This window comes from Notolepis coatsorum (genome assembly GCF_963971535.1).
Source record: "Notolepis coatsorum genome assembly, chromosome: 3".
NCBI lineage: Eukaryota > Metazoa > Chordata > Actinopteri > Aulopiformes > Paralepididae > Notolepis > Notolepis coatsorum.
This window is the reverse complement of record NC_140167.1, coordinates 86,878,665-86,892,600: the sequence shown is the minus strand read 5'-3', so window position 1 is coordinate 86,892,600 and position 13,936 is coordinate 86,878,665. Positions and strand designations below refer to the sequence as shown.

At 41.5% G+C, this 13,936-nt stretch overlaps 1 protein-coding gene across 1 annotated transcript in view; it reads left to right on the top strand.

The window, feature by feature from the left end:
* Positions 1–9,961: 9,961 nt before the first annotated feature.
* Positions 9,962–13,936, top strand: part of lepr (leptin receptor) — a gene marked incomplete at both ends in the record, with an annotated part of 90,127 nt that continues 86,152 nt past the window's right edge. Inside the window, one exon of the mRNA XM_084311285.1 lies at positions 9,962–9,977. Coding sequence (XP_084167411.1) covers positions 9,962–9,977 — 16 coding nt within the window. The remainder of the gene's footprint in view (positions 9,978–13,936) is intronic.

Sequence of the window (13,936 nt, the reverse complement as noted above, 5' to 3'; positions counted from 1 at the left end):
TTCATAGAGTAGGGTAGATCTGCAGTGCCGCTCGGCGACCTTGAATAGGTTATTAAAATGGAATAAAAGCAATAACAACTTGCCACGGATTTATTCGTGCCTCTGTCCACAACCGTTGGAATCGAAACACGGATAAATACGTCCTTGGGCGCCATTGTGTTAAAAGGAAACTGGATGAATTATTATAATAATATGTGGTTGGCACTTCTTTATTGTTGCTATTGTACATAACTGTGGCAATTCTAGAGTTAATACATGAAAAAAAATGTATTCACTTACCGCCAGGGAACAAAATAAGTACCAGCCAACCGCCAATGGCTGGTAAAAAATCTGCCTGGCTGGTAGTTTTTAAAATCTACCAGCCAAATGGCTGGTAAGTCAAAAAGTTAAGTTTGTTCCCTGAGAGCAGAGCTACACAGCAGTGCGCCTATTTTGCGAGCCGAAATAAGTCTGTGGTTTTTTCTTCTTCTCACAACGGGTCAAATGCATCTAACATGCATTGCATCGTCGCCATTCCTTTATGCCCACATCGCCCGAAATGAACGTTATGTTAGCGTAAGCTAACAAGCTAATCCTGATCAGCGGCAGAGCCATAGAGAACAGCAGACAGTGTGGACTGGGGAAAGGGAAATGGGGGGGGGGGGGGGGGGCACTCTCCCTTTCTCTGTGTGTGTGCGTGCGTTTGGAAAGACGATGAAGTCACTAGTCAGGACTCAGGAGAGGAGTATATTGTAGTAAACTGAGGATTACTGAGGATGCACAGATGTTGATATTCAAATATAAAAAGGTTTCGAGAGGAGTGGAAGTTTGAAGACAGACTAGACTACAATATGATGCGGGGGTGGTGAGTTGAAACAGTGTGTGTGTCCCCGACCCCACTTCTATGTTTCAATAAATTATTTGCATTTAAAACTATTAACGCTGACTCATTCCTTCAGTCCACTCAAAATTATGCTAATATTCCTTATGTTGTTTATGATATTAATTGAAAATAGCATATGAGAGTATTATATAGTAATAATAACACATGGCGATATACTAAAAAGCTATTTTTAATTTTTGGCTTTTAAAAAATCTGCCTGGCTGGTAGTTTTTAAAATCTACCAGCCAAATGGCTGGTAAGTCAAAAAGTTAATTTTGTTCCCTGCTTACCGCCCATAATGGGAGTAGGTATGCGTTACTCATAAATTGTTTCTGCTTGGGGAGAAGTCTTGGTTTTGGGGAGAGTAATACTTTCCAACCTGCTCTACTTCTAGAAACAAAACAGTGAACAAAATGTGTATTTTAGCAGCTTTAGGGGCTACTGGCGTGTAGTTCACCAGTTTGATAAGAATCTATTATTTGGGAAACATAAAATACTCTGTTACACTATAACCACTTGTAGGGCTGGGCGATATGGCCAAAAATGATATTGCGATAACGATATTGATAACAATATCATATCACGCGATATCCATAATTATCGATATTGTTATAAGTATTAAAAAAATATATATATATATATATATATTTTTTTTTAAACAACAGATGTATGTTTATTTTGCAGCAATTCTTTGTCGTTGCTGCCATCTTTAGTGTTACAGCCCCTCACACTCCAGTTCTCAGGCTGCAGCTGGTTTGAAAGCGAAAGTAAACGGGCTTCTCTGCTGGCTGTGGCACCAGGGGAGTTGAACAGTTCTGGCTCTGCTAGTTTCTTTTCTATCTTTTGGTGCTTTTTTGGTGGACAAACCACTGCACATGTGCACCGTGACTCGTGACTGGAGACTAGCTCTGCTAGCACACATAGCCTACTGTGTACAGACGGTTTCAAACTGTATTTTACATTAGAAAGCAAACAAAATAAATGGACAAGAGAAAAATAAATCTCAATTTGGTCAGTATTGTCATTTGGACAAGCAAAGCCATTACTTTAAGTTGCAGGCAAGAAAGTCAAGTCTGTCCACTGTCTCTGGGTTTAACACACACACAAAAATATCGATATTCTTTTTTTCCGATATCGATTATTAACACTTTGACTGCCATGAGACGTCTTCTCACGTCTTTGCTGGCCATGCTAAAGTTGCCGGGGGACGCTGTACAGCGTCCTTATATCAATATTTCAAAAATATGCGATCGGATTCATAATCCCCCTCCGCTGGCCTGAGATCCACCGGCAGGACCCACTGAGCTCTCTGGCGGTTCAGGAGCGCCATCTGGTGGCCGATCGGCGCAACTGCTTAACAGGAAGCGCTGTAGAGGTTTTGCTGGTCGGCCCTATTACTTCCAGGCACTCGGTATAGCTTCCGGCACTCTAGCTCGTCACACTACATAGCGATCGATTGCCAATAACTCGATAAACAACATGATTTGGACGTATATACCATTATACAAGCTGGAGATGGACCGGGTAATAATATATCCCATAATGATAAAATTTCTACTCGACGATGATCGCCCAACGGCGCGCGGAGACTGGGGTGAGTTTCAGCGTGTAACGTTACCGTCTTCGATAATAACTGATATTATCAACATTTGACCCACATTAGATGATTGGTATAACGCTGCCCACGGAATTATAAACGCCCCCTCGCCCATCCGGTCAACATCAGATGACGTGTAGTAACTTCTAGAAGTACGTCTAGTTGGAATTTTTTATATCGCGCTGATTGCCATCAAACTGTATTTCATCATCAATATAATGCATTTGGGGCTATATATCACGTTCTGGAGAAAGCTGCAGAAAGAGATGAAAACATACTTATACATTAGACCATACTTTACTATGAATATGTGAATGAAAAAGTTTAACGTTGCTACACAATGAACAATACATATAGGACTTTGAATGGGCCCTAATAATGGCAATGTAGCAATAGAATTTAAAAAGTTATAGCCCTGCAAAGAAGGGGACTTTCTCCATAGACAAATAGCGCTGGCAATCTATGGTATATCATTAATTTAACCTTAGGCAACCAAAGTGTTAAAATATATTGCGATAATTATCGTTATCGTTATATCGCCCAGCCCACTTGAATGTGTAAACACCATGTCTTATGTGTGAACAATATGTATATATTAGGGCTGACCCCTATTAGTCGATTAGTCGACTAATCGGTCGAAAGGAGCCGTAGTCGACTAACGAACCTCTTAGTCGAATAGTAAACAAATAAAATAAAAAAACATTTATTATTATTTAATTTTTTTTTTATCATTCTTTCCAAAAGAAAAGAGGCCTAGAAGCGTGGATAATGCATACCAGAGGCTAACTGCCTACGAAAACAGGCACAGAGGCACTGAAAGAGGATTTCACCCATCTAATGAACACACTAGACTAGACAAATATCAAGATGTATCCATCAGTGGACCAATTGCATGCTTTTGCAGAGGACAAGAAGCCTTCAGTCGACTCCTTCAGACATTAAGCACCCCCCACAGCCCAAATGGAATGAAAAAATTAAATAAAGATTTTTTTTTTTTTTATATTATACTTTTTTATTTTATTTTTCCCGACTAACGGCAAATTTTGGCCAATCATAGTCGACCATCCAAATCCTTAGTCGGGGACAGCCCTAGTATATATATATACCATCTTATATATCTTTACATATTGTTTTCAATGGCATTTTTTTTTGGTCTCATGAGTGTTTTACAAAGGTGTGAGAGAGAGAGAGAGAGAGAGAGAGAGAGAGAGAGAGAGAGAGAGAGAGAGAGAGAGAGAGAGAGAGAGAGAGAGTTCTTTAATAGTTGTCATACAGAAGTACAGAATACTTTCATACAAAATGCTTCTTACTGTTACGCTCCAGAGACTGTGCTAGACAAGATAGTATCAAATAACATAATAACATAATATAGCATGAATTTAGAAGAAGAAAATGAGGTCACAGTTGTTCGGTATAGACATATGTACAATGTTCTGAGTTACCATATAATATACAATACACAATACTATGCAGTGTACTAATGTACAGTACTATCTAGTGCAAAGCAGAAATGGGATGAGGTACAATTTTAGGTACAATTTACAGTAAGGTGTACGAGTTGTAGTGCAATCCTTCATCCATAAATATAAAGTGTGGGGAGTGGGTGCTACAGTGTGTTTGTTTAAAGTGGGTGTGTGCTATAAAGTGTGTGTAGTGGGTGCTACAGTGTGTTTGTTTAAGTGAGTGTGTGCGTGTGGATGTGTGTGCTATGTGTGTTTGGTGGTTGTTGTTGTGTAGTGTTCATTCATTGAGGATATAGACAAATGATCAACCATATATCCTTTGCTATTTTAAGCTTGTTCTGGAAGAAATTACTGTGAGTGTCAACTTTTAGTAAAGTCCTGTCTTTAGTTATCCTAAATAAATCTTATACAATTGATATCTTAATTATAACTTATTAACCTTAGTTGTATAGTGCATAATGAAACGTTTGTCAATCTGTATTGTTCTAGACTAGAGAAAGAATGGGCAATGATGATTCCATCATTCCAAGCTGAGAGAGAGAGAGACAGACAGACAGACAGACAGACAGACAGACAGACAGACAGACATAGAGACAGACAGACAGACATAGAGACAGACAGACAGACATAGAGAGAGAGACACACAGAGAGAGAGAGAGACCTGGAAAGCGAACAGGCTCTTGGAATGGGTGTCTGGGAGGAAGTGGGGGGGTCTTTCGATGTTGATTAAACGGCAAGCAACTAAAGTCATCAGTGCAAAATTAAAGGTGTGAGGAGGGGATTTGGCGGAGCCCAATAGCACACACAGGAGGAGAGAGAATGGAGCGGTTTAGGGTTGTTTAATGTAGTTCCCCAAGCAGACAGTTTTGACAGATGGAATGTGCGAATGTTCTTGGGGGGGTAGTACAGGTGCACTCCTTGTGCAGTCCGGGAGAAGGTAGACACAGGCTGTGTCGGGGTGAGAGCAGGGGCACTCCTTTGTGCAGTATCAGCCAGCACGGGAAGGTACTGGAACAGGAGGTCCTGGGCACACAGAGAACAAGGGTTAGATCAGGTAATATCAATGAGTACAGCAAGGCTTAGGTTCAGTCTTCTTACTTGGAAGGTAGTTTAACACTCCCACGACGAGAAGACAGGATCCGCCAGCTGAAGTACTTTCTGGCTGATGAGTGGATGAGTGACAGCTGTGTTGATGAGGGGATGGGTGACAGCTGTGTTGAATGGAGCGTTGGCAGCGTGCGAGGGTGTGGGAGAGGATGAGGAGGAATGAGGAAGGCCCTCGCTGTGATTACAACAAAAGGATATAGGATATCTCCCTAATACCTGTTATCTAAAAACCTACACACATATGCTCCAGCTCGAACCCCCCCCTCCCGGACCCCTCTTTGGATAGTACCTCCATTATCCCTCGCTCCTAACCAGACACTACCATTATAAGCTAGCTTTTATTCTCTCCACCACTTCTAACCGCATTGACATTTTGGATTCATTGAGACCCAGAATTCTTGCTGTAGATATTTCTTGATAAATCACATCGAGATATGTAAGAAACCAAACTTTCCGGCAAATTTTTTCCGGTTGAAACCAGCGTGGATGTGGATTTATTTGATAGTTAAAAAAAATTCACGATTGCTAAAACACATTTCATGAAACTGCCCTCCCTTTTCACAAAACTCTAAACACAAAACACTTTTCTCAAGCTATATACACAAAACCTAACATTCTCTTTTCAAAACCAAACTATCACACCAAAACAATTGCCCATATGCTCAAAAGCAAACTTTGACACCAAAATCCCTCTCAAGGCCTGCAAAAAATGTAAACAGTACTAAGCATAATTACACACAACAACAAATAATTTAAAACACAATGTTCAGAATGTGAGAATGTTCTTTTTACAGTTTCACAACTGCCAGGACACATTTTTAGAAACCTTATCTGTTCTCAAAATATATGTAGGGCCCTATTGGGCATTTATAGATTTGTGTGTTTCATAGGAATAGTATGTAAATTAAGAAAATTAAGAACCAAAATGGAAGGAGAGTGAAGTACACAGAGAATGTGCAAATATACAATACACTGGACACAAGACCAATGAAGCAGACTGATGAATATATATTTTTTCTCTCCATATACCCAAATCATTCAACATGTCAACATGGAGAATCACAACAAAACATGTCCCAGTTTCCCATAAATTCTCTATTATTCTATTTTCATTTCTTAAAATTGTCTGTGATTGTAACCACTGTAATTGCAATATGTACTGGATACAGTATGTTTGTCTAATATTGGCTGATATAGTCATATGAAACGTGTGTGTTTTGGGTTTTGTGAAAAGGGAGGGCAGTTTTGTGAAATGTGTTTTAGCAATTGTGAAAAATGGTTTTTTTTATATTAGTGTATAGTTTTTACACGTGTGTTTAATTTAGCAAAGGATCTGAGGTGTTCTGCTTATTGTGTGTATGGTTGTGTACTAAAAATGTGTAGTGTTTTGAAACATCGGGCCCTGTAATAAAAATCATGCTTACAGTAAGCAATCGGAAAAAAAACTGTATCACAACTAAATGCAAAAATGTGTAAACACTACGGAGGATCCATTACACACAACAATACACGTAAAAATGTTAAACACAATGTGATGTTTTTCTTTACAGTAATTACATAACTCATTGTCCACACATTGTCCTATTGCTTGTCTACGGGATGTGCATGTAAGGTAGTCAGGATCTCATGTGGTCTCAAAGAGGAATGTTAAAAACGTTGATACAGAGAGGTTTATGGGTGACATAAATGAGGGGGGGGGGGACTGTACAACTGTACATTGGAATATTGACAACCATACTTGGTTCCAAAAGGAGGGTCTCATGTATTCTTGGGTTAGGTAATTTACTGTACATTGGAGGGGGTTGGGTTAGGACATTTACAGGGGCCAGTTTCGAATTGCAATCTCCCGTAGGTGTTCTTTGAGAGTGGTTTTGAAAGTGGGTAGTGATTCACATTCCTTTACAGCTTTGGGTAGGGTGTTCCACATTGATGTGGCATAATTGCGAAACGTGTTTAGTCCCTTGTTTGAGCCGAATCTGGGTTTAACATGATTTGTGGAGCTCCCTCTGGTGTTGTGATCGTGGTATTCACTGACCTTTGGGAAGTATTTTGACATGTACATGGGTACCTTAGTCGTGTAGTGTATCTTGTAGACCAGGCCCATTGCAAGTTGCTGTACTCTGTCATCTACTCTAAGCCATCCTAGGTTGTCAAAGTGGGCAGGGGTGAGGTGGGTTCTAGGAGTAAGGTCAAGCAGTAGTCTGACCAGTTTGTTTTGAGATGTTTGTAATTTTGTTTTTAGCGCCTTTGAGGTGCTTTGGTACCATGAGGTGCAAGCATAGTCGTAGTACCCTTGAATGAGTGCTCCTGCCAGAGTCTTCAGGGTATTCTTGTTTACCAGAGAGGAGATCCGGTCATGTCATGTCTGAGCCTGATGTTCAGATAGCATTGTACTCAATTATAGACTCATTTAATGTTAGTAAATAAACATGCTCCATTCAAGAGGGTTCGCATTAAGGACAGAGTCACACCATGGTTTAGCCCTGGGTTATCTCGATTGGTTAGGGATAGGAGCTCGGCCTGGTATTGTGCTAGGCTCTCTGGTGACTCAACACTGGCTTGATTTTCGTCAGATTATGAACAAGTGTACAAATGCTGTGAAAAGCAAAAACAGACTATTACCTTGATCTAGTTACAAATACATATTCTAATCCCGCTAAATTTTGGAGTGCAGTAAATGTAAACAAAAACAAATCCTCAGTCTAATTCCCTTCCCACCCACATTGAATTCAACAACCATGAGATCTCTGATACAAATTACATCGGTCAGTTATCATTTTGCTGGGGCAGGACTTCTTTTTGACAGAAATATAACTGGGTCTCTTTCAGCTGCTGCAACTGATAGTCAGGGTCAAATGTCTCCTCATTCAAAATGTTCTCTCATCCCATTTACACTTGATGAGGTTTATCAAACAGTAGTAGCATTAGACAATAAGTGATCCACTGGTGAAGATGACCTGGAGGCTTACTTTATCAGAACAAGTTGCAGGTTGAAAAAACCCTCAGCTCAGAACTAGGCAAAATCTGCATATGGCTCGCTGATAACAAACTATCATTACACATGGGCAAAACAGAGTCCATTCTCTTCGATTCAAATAACAAACTCAGCAAGACCGATGGCTTCTCAGTTGCAGTGGGTGACAATATTGTCACAAGGAAAGATGAAATTACCTACCTGGGTTCCATCCTAGAGGCAAATCTTTCCTGTGACAAAATGGCATCCAATGTAATAAAAAAAGTCAACCAACGAACTAGATTCTTGTACCGGATCTCCTCTCTGGTAAACAAGAATACCCTGAAGACTCTGGCAGGAGCACTCATTCAAGGGTACTACGACTATGCTTGCACCTCATGGTACCAAAGCACCTCAAAGGCGCTAAAAACAAGATTACAAACATCACAAAACAAACTGGTCAGACTACTACTTGACCTTACCCCTAGAACCCACCTCACCCCTGCCCACTTTGACAACCTAGGATGGCTTAGAGTAGACGACAGAGTACAGCAACTTGCAATGGGCCTGGTCTACAAGATACACTATACGACTAAGGTACCCATGTATATGTCAAAATACTTCCCAAAGGTCAGTGAATACCACGACCACAACACCAGAGGAAGCTCAACAAATCATGTTAAACCCAGATTCGGCTCAAACAAGGGACTAAACACGTTTCGCAATTATGCCACATTAATGAGGAACGCCCTACCCAAAGCTGTAAAGGAATGTGAATCCCTACCCACATTCAAAACCGCTCTCAAAGAGCACCTACGGGAGGCTGCAATTCGAAACTGGCCACCGTAAATGTCCAAACCCCCCACCCCCTCCTAATAGACAGTCTCCTCCCCACCGCATGTATATATTCTCTCCCCACCGTATGTATATTTATCTCCCACCCACCCACCCCCTCCAAATGTACAGTCTCCTCCCCACCGTATGTATATTTCTCTCCCACCCACCCACCCCCTCCTAATGTACAGTCCCCTCCCCATCATATGTATATACTCTGTCAGGATCTATGGGTAACAGTACTGTATATTTGAATACCGTTTATGTCACAAATGTATCAGTACTAAATACCTGTATGTCCCTATGCCATAAATGTCATGTATGTTGTGTATGTCATAAATGTCAATATGAATTGAAAATGGGGGACCCTGATGTAAACAAGACAAATGTCTTTCTCTGGTCTGCATCCCCTTAATAATTGTGTGTATTGAGCCGTACTGTATTGTACCCATTCTGCAATCTGTTAAATAAAGTTTTCATTCATTCATTCATTCATCAAACTGGCTGCTCCAGTTATTACTGAGCAGTTGACTTACATATTTAATATCTCTGTTGCCTCTGGTAAGCTTCCACTTGAGTGGAAATCGGCTAGCGTACTCCCACTACATAAGGGTGGTGAGAGAGTTAATTTAGATAACTATAGACCCATATCTAGGCTGCCCTGTTTGGCAAAAGTATTGGAGTCACTAATAAACAGTTCAGTTCAAACATTTTCTTTCAATTAACTCCGTGCTTAAGGCCCTCCCATAGTCGAGTGGAACGTACGCGGACCGGATTCCGGAGGAACGTCCACGCCGCTCACTTGGTGTCACACAAAACGCTGCTCTGTGTTTTGGTTGACATTGACCTGCATTTAATGTGACACCGATCTGCATTTTACATTTTACGAACACTCGCTCTGTGCCAAGTGAGAGTAGGGCAGGATCATGATTAAATGGGTATGATTGGTCCGGTAAAACGTTGGCAGGTAGATGGCGCTAAATTTAGTTTTACTATCGCTAATCGTCATCCATTCCAATTCATATACTTTTTGGACCATGTCTTTTTTCATCATCTGAAGAAACTTGAGAAGTTTGAATGGCTTTTCTAAATGAAGTGTGTAAAACTGCCAGTTTTATTTCGAAATATTGGAAAACGGAGTCGGCATGCATATTCACGGAGGTAACCGCGTGGTTACAAAATCTGGCTTGCACACGGATGCGACATCCGCGCAGACAAGAGCGTTGACGCAAATTACGCTGCGCGTACCAACAGACACGAGAAGTATATTCGGGCCTTTAGGCCTCATCAGTCTGGTTTCAGAGCCCAGCATAGTACAGTAGTACACCCTCTGCAATTACACTGGTTGTGAACGATATTAGCTCAGCCTTGGATAATAAAAATCATTGCGCAGCACTTTTCATAGACCTTTCGAAGGCCTTCGATACAGTCGATCACTCCCTTCTATGGCATAGACTAACTAGTATTGGTCTGGATGTCACTGCCCTTAGCTGGTTTGATGACTATTTAACATCCAGGCGTCAGTGTGTGAGAGCTGGCCATGTCCGGTCTGAGTTTCTATCCATAGGCAAGGGAGTTCTGCAGGGTTCAGTGCTGGGCCCTGTCCTCTTCACAATCTACATACAATAATAATAATAAATAATAATACATTTATTTATTTTATATAGCGCCTTACATAAGGCATCTCAAAGCGCTTTACATACATGGCATTATAGCATACGGACAAAAACAGTACATGGACAAACACAGTACATGGACTTTTTTATTTGCATTTATTTTATCAGCATTTATATGCTGATGACACAGTTATCTATTGTATGGCGGATTCTGTGCAGTTAGCTACTGAACACTTGCAGCTCTCTTTAATTGCTTTGCAAGATGCCCTACATCAACTTAAGCTTGTTCTCAATTCTAATAAAACTAAATTCATGATATTTTCCAGGGCAAATTTTTTTTTATTACAATAGTTTACAGATATCATCACTAAATTGTACACAAATTAGCAGAGTCACGGAATATAAATAGCTGGGCCTGTGGATAGACGAAAAATTAACCTTTACATTTCATACTGAGAAACTTGTGTCTACGCTAAGTTTTGTGTTTTAGCAATCGTGAAAAACTGTAATTAATACAAAATTAATAAGAATAACAGAGCAGTTGATGCAGAAAAATAAAAGACAACAGAATATATTCTCGAGCCAGTGAGTCCCTAAGACGAAACAGGTGGTTCAGTCCAGCAGTTCGCCTCAAGAAGCTCCCGTCTGTCATATAGCAAAACGTAGGCGGCACGGTGGTGTAGTGGTTAACACTGTCGCCTCACAGCAAGAAGGTCCAGGGTTCGATTCCCGCTTGGCGACCAGGTTTCCATGATGCCAGTTACCCAGGTGGGGTATCTCCCAGGCCTTTCTGTGTGGAGTTTGCATGTTCTCCCCGTGCTCGCAGGGGTTTCCCCCCCGATAAGATAAACCCAATGGAAAAACATGCACAACAACAAGATCGCTAACGCTGTGGCGTCCTTGACGAAGACGGACAGGAGCACTTGGATTGGTCCCCTGGCGCGGCTCACGTTGACGCCTGTCTGCTCCCGGCTGCCCTTGGAGGGGGAAGGACGACGGGATGGGTTAATCGCAGATACGAATTGCATGCATGCATCGCATGTGTGCCAATTGATGACCTCGGAGCAGGTCCTAAATTATTAAATTATTATTATTATTATGTAGGAGTTCCTGGCCCTCCCTCGACAGAGAGAGAGAGAGAACTCTCAATGTCGGCCTACAAATGGAATGCCGGTTACCATGGAACCTCAACAGTACTAGATATGGCATATTTCTGTTTCATAGTCCTTTTACAATAGATATAATTATAGACAGATAGATAGATAGATAGATAGATAGATAGATAGATAGATAGATAGATAGATAGATAGATAGATAGATAGATAGATAGATAGATAGATAGATAGATAGATAGATAGATAGATAGATAGATAGATAGATAGATAGATAGATAGATAGATAGATAGATAGATAGATAGATAGATTTATAGATATTTTACATCACACCTGCATCCGTTCAACTAAAAAGGGTTGTCCTAGCGGGTGTCACAGCAGCGAAGAAGCTAATAGCAATGAGATGGAAGGAGCCTGAGAAGCTTACAGTGATTAACTGGTCCCTAACACTATTGGATGTGATTTATCTTGAGATATCCACGGCGCGGGTGATTGGGGTGGGACAGGCAGGTATTGACCTGTGGTTTGCAGCAGTTGAAAAGGTCAGGACCGCCGTGTGCGGCTGAGCAGGGTTGAGGTGCGTGTTCGGGTGAGTCCGGGGGTCTCTTGGGAGGGGGAGGAGGAAATGTTTTGTCTGTCTTGTCTTTTGTCTTGTCCTCTTGAGTTTAGCTGGGGATTTTATGGGGAGGCAGCTATTTAACTATTTCTTCACTGTTTGGTCACTTTTACACAGTCTCTGTGAGTCTATGGAACACCTCTACATGTTTTTGTTTTGTCATGACGGTTCATTGCTCTGTTTTCGGGTCGTGTTCTCAAAAAGTGGTCCTTGTGGTGAATTGGAGATGTACGTTTTATTAATATAGGGTCACACAGCCGGGAATCGGGGCTGAACACTGGGAAAGACCATTTATTGGATAGTACCCCTTGGATTTAAAATTTAGAAGGTTGAACTCTGTTTTCTTTTCTCTTTGTCTGTATAAATTGTTATTCTGTATTATTATTGTTTTTGTTATTTTCTTGTGAAGTTCTATGTATTGTGATTGTGTTTAATGTGTTGTCTTGTTTCATGTGAATAATAATACAAAAAAATTGATAAAAAAAAAATATATTTTACATCACTCACTCACTCACTCACTCACTCACTCACTCACTCACTCACTCACTCACTCACTCACTCACTCACTCACTCACAGAGAGTACATGCTGGGAGGCTAACAGCCATGCTGTTGTAAGAGACCATGCTGGGAGGAGTGCAGCCATGCTGGTGTAAGAGGCCATGCTGGGAGGAGTGCAGCCATGCTGGTGTAAGAGGCCATGCTGGGAGGAGTACAGCCATGCTGTTGTAAGAGGCCAAGTTGGGAGGAGTACAGCCATGCTGTTGTAAGAGGCCAAGCTGGGAGGAGTACAGCCATGCTGTTGTAAGAGGCCAAGCTGGGAGGAGTACAGCCATGCTGTTGTAAGAGGCCATGCTGGGAGGAGTACAGCCATGCTGTTGTAAGAGGCCAAGCTGGGAGGAGTACAGCCATGCTGTTGTAAGAGGCCATGCTGGGAGGAGTACAGCCATGCTGTTGTAAGAGGCCAAGCTGGGAGGAGTACAGCCATGCTGTTGTAAGAGGCCATGCTGGGAGGAGTACAGCCATGCTGTTGTAAGAGGCCATGCTGGGAGGAGTACAGCCATGCTGTTGTAAGAGGCCAAGCTGGGAGGAGTACAGCCATGCTGTTGTAAGAGGCCAAGCTGGGAGGAGTACAGCCATGCTGTTGTAAGAGGCCATGCTGGGAGGAGTACAGCCATGCTGTTGTAAGAGGCCATGCTGGGAGGAGTACAGCTAGGGGTACTCGCTGAAGAGCCGTTGCCAGATGGAACAGAAAATACCAAATTTACGAGGGACTAAATCAGGTCTGCAATCCTGACCCAGGAAGCAGCTGCACCAAACATACGGAAGACTAGTGGAAGTAAAACCATAGAGCGCAATCGTAAACAAAGTAAGCGATGATCAGGAAGATGGGCCGTAATGTATGTAACGCACATGAGTGCTGATTAGTAAACAAGGTACTCAAGATCAGCGTGGTCTAGGGGTGTGAATCACCAGAGGCCCCCCTCACAATGTTGTAATATCACCATATTGTGATTTATGACCCCTTTTCTTTTTCTTTCTTTATTGGAAGTTTTCAAAATAAAAAATGCAGATAGTTACACAAATTATACATCTTCCTTCCCCCCCCCCCCCCCCCATTTCTAATTCCTATCCCCTAGCCCCTCCCCATCCCACCCACGGAGAGCGATAACAAACATATAATACACGAAGATTTTTTTTTTTTTAAATATGTGACAGACAAATTTTTATTTTTAATAAATAACTACAATACTAATATAACTGCGGTGAGAAGACA